The 18,595-nt window shown below is 48.9% G+C and overlaps 1 protein-coding gene and 2 gene segments (V, D, J or C); 2 read left to right on the top strand and 1 right to left on the bottom strand.

The window, feature by feature from the left end:
* The window catches only part of LOC115528231, a 917,695-nt gene that overhangs the window by 577,025 nt on the left and 322,075 nt on the right, over positions 1-18,595 (top strand).
* LOC116738411 overlaps positions 1-18,595 on the top strand; it is a 688,014-nt gene that overhangs the window by 380,278 nt on the left and 289,141 nt on the right.
* PRAME (PRAME nuclear receptor transcriptional regulator) lies at positions 1,777-5,052 on the bottom strand. The gene is made up of 3 exons (XM_032595460.1): positions 4,748-5,052; positions 3,725-4,333; positions 1,777-2,637 (listed from the first exon to the last, which is right to left on the bottom strand). Exons 1-3 carry the CDS (start codon positions 5,038-5,040, stop codon positions 2,061-2,063), a joined length of 1,479 nt encoding a protein of 492 aa, XP_032451351.1. The 5' UTR covers positions 5,041-5,052; the 3' UTR covers positions 1,777-2,060.

The raw sequence follows: 18,595 nt of genomic DNA on the forward strand, positions 1-18,595 counted from the left end.
AGCAAGATGCAGTGTTGACTTTTTTCTTCCTTTACCGTGTTGGGCAGCTATAAATATCACTCTCCTGCACGGGGCCATCCATGAACAGGGCACTTCTATGAGTGCTTTGCATTAAGTTAGCCCCATAGATAAATCTTACCAGGCTGCTTTGGAGTATTACTGTCTCTGTTTTGTGGTTGAGGAACCCAATGCTGAGGTCACGTGATGCTCTGCTTTTTGCTCTTCCTCTAAGACAGTCTATTTTTCTCAAATCCCAAAGCTGCTGGTTCCCATTCTGGAGAATAGTCCCTGTAATTACAGGGTCCATGTCAGGGACGCTGAAACAGGGTGCACGTCAGGAAAAGGTGAGGCCTTTTATTGACCCCCCCTTTTTTTGAACATACAGGTTATACAGGTTTCTGCATTTTCTATTCTCTCGGAAATGGCAACGTATGTCTCATAAGCTGATGGGCCCATTTCTGGTTCTTTCTTACAGGGTGTAGGGTAGGAGGATGGAAGGCAGAACAGGGTAACTGCTACAGGAGGAGAATGGAGAAGGGCCAGTTGTGTGTGTGGCAAAATAAGAAGTTGCTGATGCCTAGCAAAGACAGCAGCGCGTGCACACACACACACACACAGAGTGCTAGCACTGAATGAGAGGCACTGGAATGAGAGCAGAGAGTACTTCCTCATACTCAAGGAAACGTTCAGATGGAGCACTGCCCCGGGCCTTAGTGTATGGCCTCCCAAAATATTTTGCCCATGCAGTGAGGGAGATGAGGAAGCCTAGGGCCAGGACGCAGGGGTGTAGGACAGGGAGCCTTCTTGCTCACTGGAGAGCCAATTGCCCATTGAGCATGGGGTCTGACCCCACAGTAGGACATCTTCTTTTCATTTGGATGGTTCGTCTCACAGGGTGGCCCTGCACACCCCCAATTCCAAAGTCAGACATATACCAGCTTCCACCAAAGTGCACCCCAGGGCTTGGTAAGGGTTTACTCACTCTTGGAACCCAAATCCACAGCATCTTCCTTGGTCAGGGTTGGCTTACCACCTCGATGGGGAGGAAGGCAGATTTTCTGGGGAGGTGGTCAATCTTGCATTGACATCACCTAGCCCCACAAACACAGGTCATATTTTTAATGTGGGAAACAAATATTAAACCAATGTCATAGGTCTACATGATCTTATTTTGCTAAAAGGAATTTAGATGTTTTTACTGACCACAGTTAGTTGAATTCTATAAAGGGTTGGCCCTGGTGGGAAGACAGTCATGGGCTGGTGAGGCCCAAAGGCTCTGACTCATCTTCAGGGTGATGCCCCCTCTAGTACTGGGAACCTGACTTGTGCACAGAGAAGCCGTATCTTGGTGCATCCAAAGGCCAGGGATGGAGACTATGGATCCATTGGATCCACTGGTGAGGAGTGCTCGAGTACAGAGCCTTGGCAGAGTGAGCAGTGGGAGCCTCCGAAAAGCACTTTTCCTCCACTGCACTACTGGCCACCTAGTATGTTCCGGGCCCTGAGGATGCACCGTGCGTGTGTTGACCAATTAAATAGCCACGGAAGTGAGAAGGTAACAGATGCACCAGACACAAGAGCCAAATGAAGGAATGACAAATGGTGCCGTGAACTCCCGGGGCCGAACCTCACCCAGTTTAGCGTTTGCGCATCACAGATGCCGTACCTTCTTGTTTAATCAGTAACTGCAGATTCCCAAGGCTTAAACTGCAGAATAAGCTTAACGTAGCACAGAGGACACCAGATGGTTGACATTGAGGCTCTTTATTTCTGACCACTGCTTTACAACCATCCATTCAGGGATAACTCCCACATCTACCTCCCAAACTCGAATCTCCCTCTAGAAATTCAGATTCATACTTCTAATGCTCTAAATGCGTCTCCCCGAAGATCCCATTAACTCCCAGGTCAACATCCCCCCCTCCCCGATCACCTTTCCTTTCGCTGCTCACATTGGGCAGGTGTCTCAAACTGTGGCTTCTGTGTTCCGTCAAGAAACACTTACACCTGGGCTTCAGCATCCAAGTGCCCAGAACGAGGCCTGGGATACACGCATCCAGCTACACAGGCATGTAACAGGGGCAGAGAATGGGCTCCGGGTCATAGAAGGTCCTATCGCCACAATGAGGACAGGGGTTGGCACTGAACCAGACCATGCCAGGCCGCCCCAGCTCCTGCAGCATCTGCTTCAGCCTGGCATGCAGGTGGGCAAGCCTGCCCAGGTGGAGGGTGCCACGGACATCCTCGTAACTCTCCAGGGGGGCGGGATACAGCACGTGACTCAGCTTGCTCAGCCCGACGGTGTGGTGAAGCAGGTCCTCCAGGACAGCCATGGAGATGGGGTTTCCACAGAAACTGAAAGTCATGAGCTGCGAGCAGTGGCTCAGGGCAGGCAGGATGGCACTGAACTGGGAGTCCATGATCCCACACTCATCTAAGTCCAGGTCCTGGAGGGTGGCAGAGGCTCTCTCTATCAGAACTTGGAGGGGCCCGGCACTCATACAGGTCAGGTTGACCCCACTGAGATCCAGGTCCTTCAGCTGACTGACGTTCAGGTGCTGGGACAGATGCGTCAAGTCTGATTCCGAAAGCAGGCAGTTAGTTATTGACAGGGTCTCCAAGGGGGTCTTCAGGCAGCTGGGAAGAGACAGAGCAGTTAGTTCTAGGGGATGGAGGTGGCAGGCGGAGGGACGTAGGGATGACCCAGGCCTCGAGGGAAGAGAGGCCCACTCCACCAAAACCCAATGCGTCACAGACAATGGTCAAGCCCCAGGATGCCGAGTGCAGAAAAAAGGCACTCAAGTCAATCCATATTTCAGTGGAGTCCTTTCTCCATCACTTATGTGCTGGGTGACTTGGTCAAAGTGAACGAAACCTCAAACATCCCCTCTGCTGGCAACTGGAGCACAGCACGCCCTTCAGAGGTGTTGTAAGCACGAATTAATGGAGCAACGAGAGGCACTCAAAAGGGAAGCCCGACCCTGTGTCTCAAATAAGGAAGGGAACCACTGAAATCTAGTACTGGGCCACAGGACTAGAAATGCTTTCAACTCAGGCTTCCTTCTGGCCGCTGCTCAGACCCGTCGCTGGGACCCATTTGCATGAGGTCAATGGGAAATGGGCGTGAAGGGCTAACGTGGGCAAGGTCTGGCAGCACGCGGCCCCAAGGATCTGACTTGACACCGTTCCGCATTTCTGCTCCCTCCCACTCGTGCCCAGAATCAGGCATCTCCTCTGGACGTGGAACCCAGAGCAACCCTTTACTGCCAGGGATGGGAGGCAGGTTTGGAGGGAGAGGCTCGAGTTGTCAAAGCTGCCGAGCACAGAGCTTGCGATCTGAAACCTCACGTTGGGATACGCTTTCCCTTCATCAACTCCCTCAAGTTTAGTTATTTTTTTTTAAGTTAGTTTTGACCATCATCATTCAGGCATCGTTTTCTCAGGAAGAATTCTCAAAGGCACACTCACCTGCCCCCAACCCCCCAGATACAGATTCCTAGTGAGGAGTCCCTTCGAGGAGTGTGTATTCTAGTTCATACCTCCAACCTTCATCTGGGAGGTTATGTGACAACATGCATGGGGACATCATGGCCGTGTGTGGACCTTCAGTGACTCCTGCCCTCTGGCACTGTCAAACGGCAGGCACGCGGCAGACGCCCCTTACTGTTTACTGGAATGAAAAAGGGCTTGTGCCCGTCTGCCAAGAAACCTCACCATCCCTCACCTGAGCACTTGGTCCAGGCGGTCCTTAAGGAAGGAGATAGAGTCCAAATAGAGCTCCTCAAGGTAGTGCAGCCTGAGGAACTGAGAGATGAACTGGCTGACACACTGTTCCTCCTTCGTGGGGGTGGAGTGGGCAGACATGTGAATGTGGGAGAGGAGGAGCCTACGCAGATTGCCCATCTGACCCAGGTGAGGAGCAAACTTCCCCAGGGTGGACAGTTTCCAGGTACAATTCACTTCCAAATCCTGGATAGAGTCCAGCTGCACCATTTTCAGGATCTTCTTAATGTTCTGCATCGGCATGGCGAAAATCTTCAGCTTCTTACAGCACAGGTGCAGCAGACCTTTGCCCTGCTTGACTTTCCGGATGAGGTAGGCGAGAGACTCATCAGGGGTGCCTTCTTTGAGGCAAAGATCGATAAGCACCTCCACAGGAGCCAAGGTCTGCTTGGGCCCTGGCCTGCAACTATCTACTTTTTGCCTCTTCTTCACGGGCTGGGCCACCTCTGGCTCCAACAGGGAGTATATACTGGCCCTGGTCCCAGACCACACGGTCCAGAAGTCCTGATGAGCATTCTTCCGTAAATCCAGCACCTGAAGTTTCCACCTCCTGCAGGGAAGATGGGAGACAGACCGAGAAGCTTTCAGATCAACAGGGAATACGACCATGAGTCTCAGAATCTAGGCGAGGCCCAGACATCTGGCCTGTACTTTTAGTCCATACTCTGGATGTCGGTGTCTCCTTGGGCTACTGAGATCCTTCCCGCTCCCCACTTGTAGCACCTTTAAGTGCCATGAAGAAGGGTCAGGCACATGCTTCTTTGGTCACCTCTGCATCTCAATCAGCTCTATGTGTGCACAGCCTGTTCCAAGAGTGACCCCAGCGATGGCCCCAAGACAGCTCTAAGCTTCCTCACTGGCACCAGCAGAAGCCTCTGGCCTACCCTGTGGCCCTGTACTCTCCCTGACCCCAAGCAAGAGCTGGGACCCCGAGGGCCCTCTCAAGCTATGGGATCACCCTCACCTGGGCCGAGGCTCTTGGGCAAGCAGGACGTCGAGTCCATCCAGTGCAGCTTGAAAGATCTCCTGGTGAGGCTGCTGCTCCTTCATCAGGGCCCCCAGAGGAAGGCAGGCAAAGGGCCAGGCCTGCACCATCGCCTTCAGGGTCTCACTGTACATCCCAGCAAAGGCCGCTGTGAACAGCGGTGGGAAGAGCTCCATGGGCAGCACCTCCAGAGCAGCGATGGCCAAGGCCTGGTCCTTCAGCAGGCTCTGACCTGCCAGATCCACGAGTCTGGGTGGGGCCGGAAGGCTCATCCTGATGAATCTGCTCTGAAAAGAATCCTGGCGAAACATCCAGGGAACAAGGCTAAGTATGAGCAACCCCATTATCCCTCCAGCCTTGAGAGAAATGAATTCAAAGCCAAAATCACTGTTCTGACAATAGTTGGGGAGTCCTCAGTTTACCCCAGTTCCATTCTCTGCTAGGTGGCTGCAAAGCCACAGTTCTGCCTGTGCGGGAGCCAGAATGAGCATCTTACCAGGCCCTGATGGGAGAACAAGATAACCACTGGCCCCATCCTTTTTTGAGAAAAGTTGATGATTATAACCTGAGGACTGAAAGTACAGAGGAACAAGGAATGCCACGTGGCCCAGCATAACCCCCTCCTTAGCTCTAACAATCAACCCAGACGGGAAAGATTAAAGAACATCCGTACAGTAAGTACCATTACGTCATTTAAAAAATTTTCAACTGTAAAAGTGGCATAACAATGTTCTAAAGCATGTGGTAGTTGGAGATGAAAAAAATACACTATTCCCCAAATGATTTTATTATGTCTCTCCTACAAATAAGAAAATTACCATTTTGTTTAGAGAAACATTTTGTTTACAGCTCATATTCAGAACAAAGCCTCCACTTTTAAAAATACTCTATGGAGTATTTTTTTTTTCCTATGGAATATTTTTCAAGCTTTTAGTTTATTTTTCTAAAAAAAAAGCTCTAACTAGTAAAATCACAAAACAATAAATTTTATGAACTATAATTGCCAAACACGAACTAAATGTTTAAAATTTACAACATCATCAAAAAAGTCCAACTAACTAGATGTCTTTCATTTCCCAAAAAAAAAGCTATTTGATTAAGAAATATTGTAAATGTCTGTAAAATGGCCTAGACACCAAAGCAGAAATCAAAAGGTTTGAGATTAAGGCAAAACTGTATTCCGAGGCAAAAGCAAAGCCTACTCGTTCATACGACACGGCTGAGGGCAGTGTGATGGCAGTGTCCCAGCCTGCGGCTGCCGCCTCCCCACGATGGGGCATGGCGCAGGGGACCATCGGCTCGGACTTCAGGCGGCACTCTACTGCTCCAGACCTCTGGGTCTCTCGGCTGGCTCCTCAGAAGCAATATTATAGGTTTTTCTGGCCTCACCCCCCCTTTTCAAATTCTAGCTGACATTTCAATTTCCAACTGAAAGCACAATCTTATCACTGGATCTCCATCCAGTTAATCCAGATTGGGTTTCTGACTTTCTCTATACAACTGACTGAATCATATGCCCCATTCATGAAAGAAAAAGAAAGAAAACCAACCTGGAGGTATACTTGGGGGAGTTTTGGCCACATCAGAAAAATTCAAATGTTCGAGTTAAGACAGCTTTATGCAGACAGTGGTGCTGTCCCAAAAGAAAAAAATAAATAAAATAAACTTCCAGAATATCACATAGGCACTTAAACTTTGTATTACCTAAAACCACAAACTGTGTGTCTATTCACAAAGGAACAGTGGTACAACTGAAGAATTGCTGGTCTTCCATATTTTGACGGTCAAGGCTTCCCTGAAGGAGTTCAGGTCAGAATTACAACCAGGGGTTGGCCAGAAGAAGGGAGGGGCTGGGTATTTGAACAGTACTGGCAACCAAACCAGGTACAGGACTAGTCCAATTCTGACAGCCACTGAGGGGTGAAGGCCGTGGGCTCTTTGGGGTCTTAGAGGCAGGGAGAGAAATAAGCATGAGCTAAAACACACGTAGCCTTGTCATCAAGAAGCTGCCACCAGAAGACTTTCTCTTTAGGCCCAGGTATCCTATCCTCTTCCAGAACCTGACTTTTCAAAGGCCGATCAGGTCTACGCATTTCACGGGGGCCTCGGCCCTAAATGTGATCTCCAAAGGCCCCTTCCCAGGTATATATTGACAACTGCTGTTTCCTCAATCCTAGGAAACCACTAATATAAATGCAACTTCAAAAAGCTCCTTCTGGCTCTGTCCCTAAGCTTCTTACTTACTCCCATTCAGCTGGGAAAGCACCATTAGGAACAGGAAAACTTTCCCCCACTCTCCATGTTAGGTTTCGTGCACAAATACCAACACCTTTCCCTACAAAATTTGAAGCTATATTTGACATTTAAGGATCTGCCAAATTTAGAGATGATTCCCACGCTGCGCTGGATCACACATTGGTGGTTTCAGAACACACAGAGTGAGAACATCTCCCCCCATAAAGAATTCTTCAGGCTATTCTTTACTCCTTGCATGGTGATGCCCAAACAATTCTTATATACTACTGGCAAGGAGACTGGGATTCTCTCCACGATGTTCTCCATTTTAGTATCTTCATGGAGACTGCTTTCTCCAAATTTCTATTACCCGTGTGCATAAAATAGGGTTAAACTGGAATATGCTCTCTTGGCATTTTAGCCACTAGGCAATCACCGCTACCAATGAGCTGTAAGACTGAGATTGGCAACAAAGATAATCGTAAATGTTCCTGATTATTGAGCTGTCACTGGACACAGAAATGGTGCTCTGGAACATTTCATCCAGTACCCTCAATAACTTTTGCAGAAAATTTAAAGTTCGCTGTAATTTTATTTTTAGCCCAGTGAATCCGGGACTCAACTCTACACAGGGATTAGCTTGGTAAACACCCTCAGAGGAGGGGTTTGGATGGATCTGCCCCACCAAGTGATCAGATAATCTCAATGTTAGAGAGACCTGATGACAGACTTCACCTGGACCTTGGGAAAATAGGAAAAATTGCAGAAGTCCAAGTTTGCGAAGTGTCTGTGGGATCCCAGTAGCCAGATCCAAGGGGGCAGGAGTGACCATTGCTTTCAGATCTAACAATGTTTAGTATGAACCAAACACTCTTCCCTTGTGAAGCAAGGGACACTCCTCTGTTCACCTCATAGATAGAAGCCTGTTGGACCAGGGGACACGCTGCGGGGTTGGAGGCAGGGGCACCAAGAGCACATCTAGATAGACCGTCCTTCCTGCCCAGGATCAAGACTGGCTCCAGACAACTCCCAGGGCCAAGGCATGAATTTGAGGCATGTTCCTACTGCATCCTGGTCACCTGTTCTCATGGTCTTCATTTGCTACACAGGCCAGAGCAGCCCCTGGGCTCGTCAGGGTGGGTGCCCTGCCCCCACCCCTTCTAGTCAACAGAATTCCAACTAGGATCCCACAGCATCTATCTTATTGGGGTCTTTAGAATGTTTCTGTGCCAACTGGGCAAGCCTACTCCGTGTCCCTGGCACATGAGTCCACCTCTCTTAGAGCCTGGGGAGTGGCTACAATGCTGGGGAACACCTTTCCATTGGTATCAACAGAAATCAAGGCATTTTCCTCAATTCTACTGAGCACTATCTTGGAGGACATGACAAGCCACAAGGTGAAGAAAGAAAATAAGCCCAACTGCTTTTCTGGATCCAAGAGGCCCCCAGCAATGCCAAAAGACACTTCCTGAGTTCCAGAGAAAGACCCCAACTCCACTGGTCTTCAGGGGTGCCAGGATAATGAGAAGCTGGGAGCCCAGTCCTGATACAGGGGTCAGTCCCTCTCAGGCTTTCTTGAGGACGCCCTCGGGTAGACAAGATTCCACATGGCATCCAGTACGTCTTCAACATTTTCCCCTGGAGTCACACCTCTTATTACCCTGAAATATTTTGCCCTCTGTGTCTTTTTAAAAATTAAAGGTCTCTCTCTTGGTCCTCCCTGCCCCTTCCTGTACTCAACAAGATCTGGTTTCACTTCAAATCCGGTGACATCTAGACCTAAACACGGGATTGTTCCTTTCTTCCTTGCCAGTGATGACCTGTCCAACGTCCAGGTCACTCTGGATCTAGCCAGTTAATTCTAAGGAAGTGTTTCTGGAGGCACAGTGGGGGAGGACTCATTCCAGACTGGTGGCAGGAGAAGGGACTAAAAAGGAAAAGGCCAAGAGCATCCCATGTGGGGCCCAGAATGGAGGGAGAGGAGGAAATGACAGCATAACAGGAGGCCAGGTCTTCTGGCTCCCACAGAGCTGTGTCACTTAAAGGGTGGAGACATGTCTGAGACCACCTAGAGACACTGTGCGCCTGAGTAAGGTGCCAGTGGCTGTGTGTGTGTGTGTGTGTGTGTGTGCGTGAGAATGTGCACGCCTGCATGTCACTGCAGACCAAGGGCACAGAATCAGACAAATGGAGAGTATGGGGAGAGGGAGAGAAAGTGGCAAGCCAATTCCTGCATGCAAAGGTGACAGATTTAGAGGGAAGGTGAGGGCCCCAGCCTCGGCATTCAGCCCTTGGGCTGCTCCTTGGGATTTTGCTCTTCAGCCTCCTTACCTATCACAGCTCAACTGACTGAGATTTGTGCTTTGTGGGGGGCAGGGGGGCAGCGAGAGAGAGAAAGAGGGAGAGAGAAGGAGGGAGAGAGAATGGGGTCTGGAACTGTGTCCCTGTCACCAAATTGACCCTCAAATCTTTATTTACTTTTTATTTTTATTAAAAATTTTTGTTGATGTTTTATTTATTTTTGAGAGAGAGAGAGAGAGAGAGGGCGCAAGCAGGGAAGGGTCAGAGAGAGAGGGAGACACAGAATCCAAAGACAGGCTCCAGGCTCTGAGCTGTCGGCACAGAGCCTGACGCGTGGCTTGAACTCACAAGCCATGACATCGTGACCTGAGCTGAAGTTGGACACTCAACTGACTGAGCTACCCAGGCGCCCCATGACCCTCAAATCTTGGACTCCAAGCCATAAGAAGGTCATGGTAGCTCACAGTAAAGCCAGATGCATCAGGCTATCAGGCACTTTCCACTGGGATTTGTTCCACTGGACAGGAAGCAATGATCCTCGGGGTTCCAGGGACACTGGCCTCACACTTGGTGGGAAAAATCCCCTATGCCCTAAGTTGAGGGCTGACAGGAGGCACTGGAGCATGTTCACAGGGATGTCTCCGGACCACCTGGCCCCTTGCCCCATACCCAGACACATCCTCTCTTCTCAATCCGTGATTTACTCAAAAACACTTACTGAGGGTCACAGATCTTGCATTCTATTGAGTAAGCAAATGAAAAAGCAGCAAGCTGAAAAATAAGTTAATCACAGGTTGACTTTGCTTTGTGTGGTAGAACAGGGCCATAAAAGTGACCATGCAAGATGAAACTATGCAAAGCCACCTTAACAATTCACAGGCAAAGTTATGGCTTTTCTGTGGCAATTTAAAAATTATTTTTTGCTAACCCATTAAGAATTCCCTTCCTATCAGTTACAAGTATGTTAAGAAATGAATAAAATAGTAAAACTACTGTTTATTTAGTACACTGATTTTAAACACTAAAAATTAAATCCCTTCTCTGTAAAAAAAAAAAAAAAGTATCAAAAGTGGTTTTAACATTGTTTATGGTTCTTCTCCTATAACTTTTGGTACAGAATGAGCATCTTTTCTGTGCCCTGGCAAACTATCATGCTGCCTTCTAAGTTTGGGGAGGCTTCCGATATCTTATCCTTCGTGTTTTCAACGCCATGACATATTTTTGAGAGAATTCCTTTCGTGTGAAGGTTTTTGCCAGGATCAGTTCCCCCGGGGTATCTTCAACCCTTTGTCATAGCTGTAATCTCCCTTTACACTTCTGCGGGAGATGGGGACTGTGCGCTTGAAGCTGGATTCTCAATCACAACAATGAGTAAAAAGAATTCCTCGTGTTTGGTAGAACTTAGGAAGTTACCAAAGCAGTTCACTTTTCTAGCCTCTACTTTCTCAAGACATAAAATGTCGGGATGCTTAGGTGGCTCAGTGGGTTAAGCATCTCTTTCTTTCAGCTCAGGTCATGATCTCACGGTTGGGAGATCGAGCCTTGTGTGTTGGGCTCTGTGCTGAGCATGGAGAAGTCACCTGAGAATGGGAACATTCCACTCATGGGGTCAGCAGGTCTGTACCAGCTGAGTCTGTGGGCGCTGTCAGGCATCCAGAAGGATGGGTTGGGGAGGGGTGCAATATTCCCAGGAAGAAATCTGGAAAGGCCTGAGCTCACTGTCTAGAGGCACCTCTGCTCAGCAGCTCTGTCTCTCTGGTTGAGTCAGGCTCAGAACAACTCCTGCGAGAACCCGTCTCCCCTGCACACCCTCAGCAGGAGCAAGTAAGAGAATTCACTGATGGGGTGTCACCCACAGGATGTGAGGTACAGAGGCACATGCAGGTCCCTGCCACATGTGAAGCAGGGGATAAGAAGGGGGGTCCAGGGCGGTGCTGGAGCCACAGGAAGTAGACCTCTGCGACATCTCCACCGTGGCCTGGGTTCTGCTCTGCTCATCCTCCTGGCACTCTGCACAGGTGAGGGACACTAAGGAGGGGAGACATTCTGGTCACCCGGGGCTGACCCCTCTCTCCCCCTCTGCCCCAATCTCCTCTGGAATCATGGCTTTCACCTTGACCTCTCCTCTTTGCAGGTCCTCCTCCTCTCAGGGTCCTGGTCCCAGCGTGTTCTGACACAGACACTCTTAGTATCTGTGGCTCTGGGACGGAAGGTCATCATTTCCTGCTCTGGAGGCCACGGTAACTCTGGGCTTATAAGCCAGGCGTCTTGCTATCAAGGATGCCCATGTGCTGCCTGACACAATGCATGAGGTTGTCCGGGGCCTCCATCCCTTCTCCAGTTTCAAGTCAGGCCATAGGCCTCCCTGATCTTGGGATTTGTCTGGAGCACTAACTGGGCACTATTATTGTTCTCTTTCAAGGAGTGTCCCTTTACCCCCAGTGGCCCAAGCCCACAGGGCAGTGGACCAAAACTTCCCTGGGCTCACCCACTCTGTCCCTGCTTGACACCAAACAGGAGTCAAGTCTCTAGGGTCTGATGCCAGCCCTGCTCCTGCCCCCAAGCAGAGGTTGTGAACATTACCGTGGTTTTGGGAATGGAGCCCCCAGCACAAGACAGTTCCTTCTAATAAGAAAGCAACAGGACAAATGCTCCACTGGGGAAATGACTGGAAAAAAAATAAAAGCTCCTTCTGCATCTTCCTCCCCTCTTGAGCAGCCTCAAGATGCAGACTCCATCCAGCTCCTCCAAGATAAGAACAGAGGGAACAACAGGGCTTTTCCAGACACCTAAGATGGGGGGGGGGGCAGCTTACCTGAAGATGTCTTCTGTCCACTGTGGTCCGGCTCAGACCGGCCTCAAGGTCCTCCAATACTTGGTGTCCCTGGTCTCCTAACGTCTCAGTCACCTGTTATCTACCCAAGTCTGAGAGCAAGAACCAAAACGCTCGAGAAACAAAGAGGCTTTGTGTTAACACATGTATTGAGCAAGCCACGGGCTCCTATGAAAATCTCAGCGAACACTGCTGAGGAAATTGAATACTTGAGACCCGGTCCTGCCCAATGTGGGGGGGGGGGGGAAGCCCTCTAATCTCCAAATCCGACTACCAATTTCTCATGAGCTGAACCAGAGAACAATCTGGAGTGGCAGACCCTGTGGTCAGTCAAAAGCAACCCTTCCCGCGAAGACACAGACCACGTTTCTGCCCCTTCTTCTGTCCCCCCATACCCTGGCACTTCCAGAGGGGCCAGATTCCTAGAAAAGCCACTCCATTTCAAGTGCATACCCATCCAGCTAATGAGATCAAACAATAAACGCAGACGCCCGAGTTCGATGAATTATTACGTTTGAGACTCATAACCACGGCCACTTTTACGAAGCAGGTGGCGTACGTGGCCTGACCTGAGCCAGAGCATGTTGTTCGGTCTTCACTCCAACCCTCCGTTTTGATAATTCACTTTTCAGATAAAAAATAGGGGCGAGAGTTGGGGGAGGGGGGGGTGCTAACCAGCGATTAGTCCAAGGTCACCCTAAGAGAAAGCGGAGGATCCGGGGCTTGAACTTACGTTTTCTGCAGACCGCGCACTGGGCCACGAGGTCTCCCGCGCACAGAGGCTGGAGGGAAAGGACGCGCAATGACTCAGCAAGCTGCACTGAGCTCAGCCTCCGCAAACAGCCTTATCTGACCAATCCCGGTTTCTCTTTCCTTCCAGGGCAAAATCTCACGAGATCTTAGGATCACGAGTGGGGTCGCCCAGGGAGTCCAGAAGGGGTTTATTTTAATGAGCTAGAGAGGATGCAAGATGGGGAGGGGTGGTGCCTGTGGCCACGCCCACTTGGCTGCGAGGTGGGAGAGTGGGGGGAACGAGAGATGGGGACGATAAGGGTGGGTTCCACGGGGTACGGAGGGTCGGATGCGGTAAAGGAAGTGAGGGATGGGGCTGGAGTGGGATGAAGGAGGCCTTTGGGACGAAGGAGAGGCTCGAGGCCTGGAACTCCCCCCCCCCCCCCCGGAGCGGGATGTGGGGTGCCGGGGCCCTGAGCGAGGCTTCTCGCCCCACTCCCCCCTCCTTGGCTAGAAAAGATGTTTTGGCCCTTGGCCACTCCAATGCCTCCTACTCCCTGGACTTTACCGTTTCTGTAACCCCTGCGGCACAGGAGACCCCAGCTGGGGTTTGATTAGATCGTCCTCTCTCTGGGGTGTGCTTTCTTCAGTCCCCCCCCCCCCCCCCCGAATTTGGTTTTCCAGAGCTTTTTCAGAAGCCAGATTCTTGGGTTTGCACTACTTACCTCCCCCAGTCCTCGGATGATCTCAGCTTTCACTACTCCTAAATGCAGGCTTCCTCTCTTTCAGCAACAAATAATTTTTGATAAAATCAGGACTAGACCAGAAGGCTGAAAATGTGGGAGGGCGGTCGTGAGAAGCGGGGAGGTCAAGGCCGCCGAGGAGGGATGGATAGGCACCGCCCGGTACCGGTGGTCTGGTGGTCGGCGTCTCTCAGCGCTGTGGCCCCTTCACCCTTGGGATACTGCGTCAGGGGCCACCAGGGGGCACTGGGGATCTGGCAGCCCGAATGGTTCCAAGACCTGTGTTTGCAAGGCCGGTGTCTGGTTTGAGCACCTGCTTCCGGTCAGTCCGTTTGGGAGAAGAAAAGTCGGGCTTCTGGGGAGATGGCAAGACCCAGATGGTTGAGGATCCTTTCCCGGTGAAAAGAGAGGGGTTAAGAGCAAAGCGGAGGTAGCTTGTACTTCAATTTAAAAAAAGAAGGGGGCGCCTGAGTGACACAATCCGTTAAGCGTCCAACTCCTGGTCTCGGTTTCGGTTCAGGTCGGTCATTATCTCAAGGTTAGTGAGATCTAGCCCTGCAGGTTCTGGTGCTGGCAGCACAGAGCCCGCTCGATATTCTCTCTCTCCCTCTCTCTCTCTCTCTCTCTCTCTGTTCCTCCCCTGTTCACCTTCTCTTTCAAAATAAATAAACTTAAAAAAAAAGAAAAGGAAGTACAAGGGGTGCCCGGGTGGCTCAGTCAGTTAAGTGTGGGACTCTTGATTGCGACTCGGGTCACGATCTCAGGGTCGTGAGATCGAGCCCTGGCTCCATGCTGAGAGTATGGAGCCTGCTTGAGAGTCTTTCTCTGCCTCTGTCTCATTCTCTCTCTCTAAATAAATAAATAAACATTTAAAAAAAAATAAGTACAAGGGGGAGGCCCCATGCCTCCTTCACACTGGCCTAAGGGACTATACCTCCTCACACTTTGAGATTGTGTTTTTTCTGGAAAGGGAGGTAGGGTCAGGCATTGTGCCTTGGTCATATAGAGGGTCCTAAATCTGTTACCACAGGCCGCAGGAAGGTCCTGGTGGCTGAGAGTAACAGGGAAGTAAAGGCTGGGTGGTTTTTGTGGGTCTACCTTGCCATTCCCCCAGATATCCCTATGCCTGTGAGGTATAGCAGAGCTGAAGAGAGTGTGTGAATACATAGGTGCATGCAAATGAGGTCATTGCCTTGATCCCCATTGGATCTACTTTAGTCACCTAGAACAGAGCTAATTTAAAACTCAATTTTTTCGTGCTTGGATCTGGAGACACTCAGCCTCCCTTCCTCTGGTCTTCTGGACTCATTCAACAAACATTTGTCCTTGAGTGGTACTGATGCAACCCTCAGGCAGATATACTCAGTCTCTGGCTCATTAAGTTTAGGATGAAAACTGAAAGAAAAAAAAAAAAGGACCCCAAAACAAGAACACCATTGTTTTAAAGTGGCAAGTTGTAACTAACTCTCTGAAGAAAACAAAGGGGCTGGTATGCAAAGTTACAAAGGCTGGCAGGCTCCTCCCAGTTGCTCAGGAGCCCTGAGGCCTGATTGCTGTTTTGGTGTTGACTGCAATTGATACACTGAAAAGATGAGGTCTGTAATAATTGAAAGCAAAGTGCAGATCACATAATTGATCATACAATGCAGTCCTCTTCACATAAAATTAAAACATGAATATTCCATTCATTCATTCATTGCTTCAAGTAATCTTTATGAATGTTTACAGTATTCCTGGGAGGAAGTGAAAGTTACATGGGCTCTACCTTCTGGGAGACACACAAAATAAGCAGGCCAAGGTGTCCAGAAGATGGTCACTAAAATAACACTGGGTATATTAAAATACCTTTCTGTATTGGAACTTTTTCTATCATATTTTTTTCTTGACCAGCGATGAAAATAGAGCTATTTTTATTTTAGAACTACGAAAAAAGTAGAGGGAAACTCACTAGAAGGCCAAGTGCTCACTGATCCCTGGAGGTGGTACTTCTGTAGCTCCAGGCCCCACAGATCCGGCCTCCAAGTAATTTCTTGGGAAGAGAGGACTTAGGTCCCCCACACCTTTCCTGCCTGGGGCAGGTCATCTTCATGCTCCTCTGGGTGCTAAGCCTCAGGGCCTGGGGCAGAGGAGGAATTAAGAATTATCAGAGTTCAGGAGCAAACTTGCATGGAGAGCCCCCTTGCATCTCAAACTATGCAGAGGGGGTAAGAAAGTCTTGAGTGCCCTGCCGGAGTATTGGGGTCTGAGGAGGAAGAGCTCTGGGGTGTCTTCACCATGGCCTTGGCTCCACTTCCCTTCCCTTCCCCGCCTCACTTAGGACACAGGTGAGTGTCCTCAAGGAGGAGGTCATGTGGGTGCCTGGACTGACGCTTCTCTGCCTCTTCCCAGGTTCACCTGGGTCACCTTCTCTGCATTTCTCCTCCCTCTCTGCGTCCTGGGCCCAGTTCTTTCTTGACCCAGCCTCCCTCCGTGTCTGGGACTTTGAGACAGATTGTTCCATCTCCTGCACAGAAGCAGCAGCCATACTAGAACATACAACCCTGTCTTCTGGCACCAACAACGAGCGGGAATGGCCCCCATGTTCCAGATGGATGCTGTGAGTCCTCTGCCTTCAGGGATTCCAGCTCTCTTCTCAGGCTCCAGGTGTGGCGATACTGGTTCCTTGACCATCGCTGGACTGCAGCCTGCGGGCGAGGCTGATTATCACTGATAGTCATAGCATTTATCTGCGGTGCTCCAAGCCCACTGGGAATTGAAGCTTAAAAGATCAAAGATGAAAACTATTAAAGAAGAAGATTAAAACCTGCAGTGTTCCAGACCTTCACACCAACCAGGCAGTCAGGCTGTGATTTCTCCTGTTCTTTCCGCTCATCACCCCAGGGGCGTAGGTGCTTCAGGAAGGGGACCCCATACAATTCCTGTTGCTCTTTATGATGATGTTGGAAAGAAAAACAGTTTCCCAGGGGACAAAGCTTCACAAAAATGAAAGCTTCCTCCTTCCTCTGGGCCTTGGGATGCAGACTGTCTCCCTCTTCAGTGGCAAGACCATGGGAAGAACAAGGGCTTCTCATTGGGCTGAGACAGTTCAGGGACCATGTCATCCGAATACATCCCTCTGCACCTCAGTATGGGTCCATGGGTCCGGGCACTCCTGAACTCAGCGACAAAAGTCTCCCTCCATCTTACCTGTCTCTACCTGGTTTGGACCAAAGTGACCCAGATGATCCAGGTATTATTATCCAGTTTTCCATTGCTGGGTAGTAAACCACCACGAATCTAGTGGCTTGAAAGAATACTCATTTATTACTCCACTTTCCCTGGATCAGTTTAGCAGGGTCTCCTGCTCGGTGTCTCTCCAAGCTGAAATGAAAGTATGGTGGCTGCTGCGTTCTATTCCAGTAGCTCAACTGAGAAAAAAATCTGCTCGCAAGTTGACTGGCAGAATTCATTTCCTTGCTGCTACATGACTGAAGCCCTGGCTTTCTGAGGGCCTTTGGCTGTCGGTGTTTCTGGTTTCTAGAGGTGGCCCACAGCATCCTGCCACATGGCTCTCTCCATAGGCATGGCTGTTTGCTTCTTCCTGACCAGCAGGGGGACCTCTTTCCAGTTTGCTAAGATGGAATCTCTAAAAATATATATTATTCTACTTTTATTATATATTACTTGTATTTATTATATTACATATAATATGTAGTAATGTATAAGATATTATATTTTTAAACATAGTGTAGTTTACACATAATGTTATATTAGTTTCAGGTGTGCAACATAGTGATTTGTCAACTCTATACATTTTGCTCTGCTCACTACAAGTGTAACTGCCATCTGTCACTGTACAAGACTTTTACTATACCCTACTGTATTCCCTATTCTATACATTTCATCCCCATGACTTATGCATTCCATAACTCGAAGTCTATACCTCCCACTTTCCATCGCTGATTAGCCCCTACCTAGCAACTACCAGTTTATTCTCTGTATTTTTGTTTTTTGTTGTTGTTGTTTTTTCCATTTGTTTTGTGTTTTTAGATTCCTCGTATAAGTGAAATGATGTTTTCCTTTTTCTGTCTGACTTATTTCACTTAGCACAATGCCCTCTAGGTTCATCCACGTTGGTGTAATAGCAATATCTCATTAAGAGGGAATCTTACAGCACATAATGTAATCACAGGAGTGACATCCAGCCATGTTTTCCATTTAATGTAACCTAATCAAGGAGAGACATCTCATCACCTTTGCAGTGCTTTTTGAGTAGAAGCAAATCACAGATCTTCCTAAATTCTAGGGGAAGAGATTATGCAAAAGTCATCACAGGATGCATCCTCTACTGTCCTCAAATAAGGAGACTTCCTATCCTATTTTTAAGCTCAAATCCATTGTTAAAGCCTCTTGTGAGAAACCTCAGCAAGTTTCACTATGGGAATAGCAAGAGGTAGGAGACTTTGTTCTTAAGCTTTCAGTGTCCCTGCTGTCATACTTCTCTTAGTTCATGGGCATCAACCAGGGGAACATTTAGGTGACTGACCATTCTTCTGCCCCACACTAGCCTCTCCCCTCTGCTCTCTGACCACTGCCCTAAAACCAGGCCTCACACCTTCATGCACTTCTTTCTTGGGATCGCTTCAGTACAAAGGGTTCCTCTGTGCCTCCAATCTCTGTGAGGGAAGTTTTTCTTTACACACTTCAACCAACGCGACATGTTGCAACAGACTTAGTGCAGAAGTCAATGTGCACATCCAACAGTTTTACAGTAAGCCAGACATTAAAAAGATTTGCGGAAAGGAAAAAAAAATTCAATGCCTCATTTTTTTTTCTAATCTTTGAATACAGTCCTATTTCATTTCATTGTACTTTGCAGATACTGGGTTTTTGGTTTTGTTTGTTTGTTTTTACAAATTGAAGGTTTGTGATGACCCTGCATTGAGCAAGTCTATCTACGTCATTTTTCCAATAGCATTTGCTCACTTTGTGTCTCTGTGTCCC

Source organism: Lynx canadensis, chromosome D3, assembly GCF_007474595.2.
Source record: "Lynx canadensis isolate LIC74 chromosome D3, mLynCan4.pri.v2, whole genome shotgun sequence".
In the NCBI taxonomy this organism is placed as follows: domain Eukaryota; kingdom Metazoa; phylum Chordata; class Mammalia; order Carnivora; family Felidae; genus Lynx; species Lynx canadensis.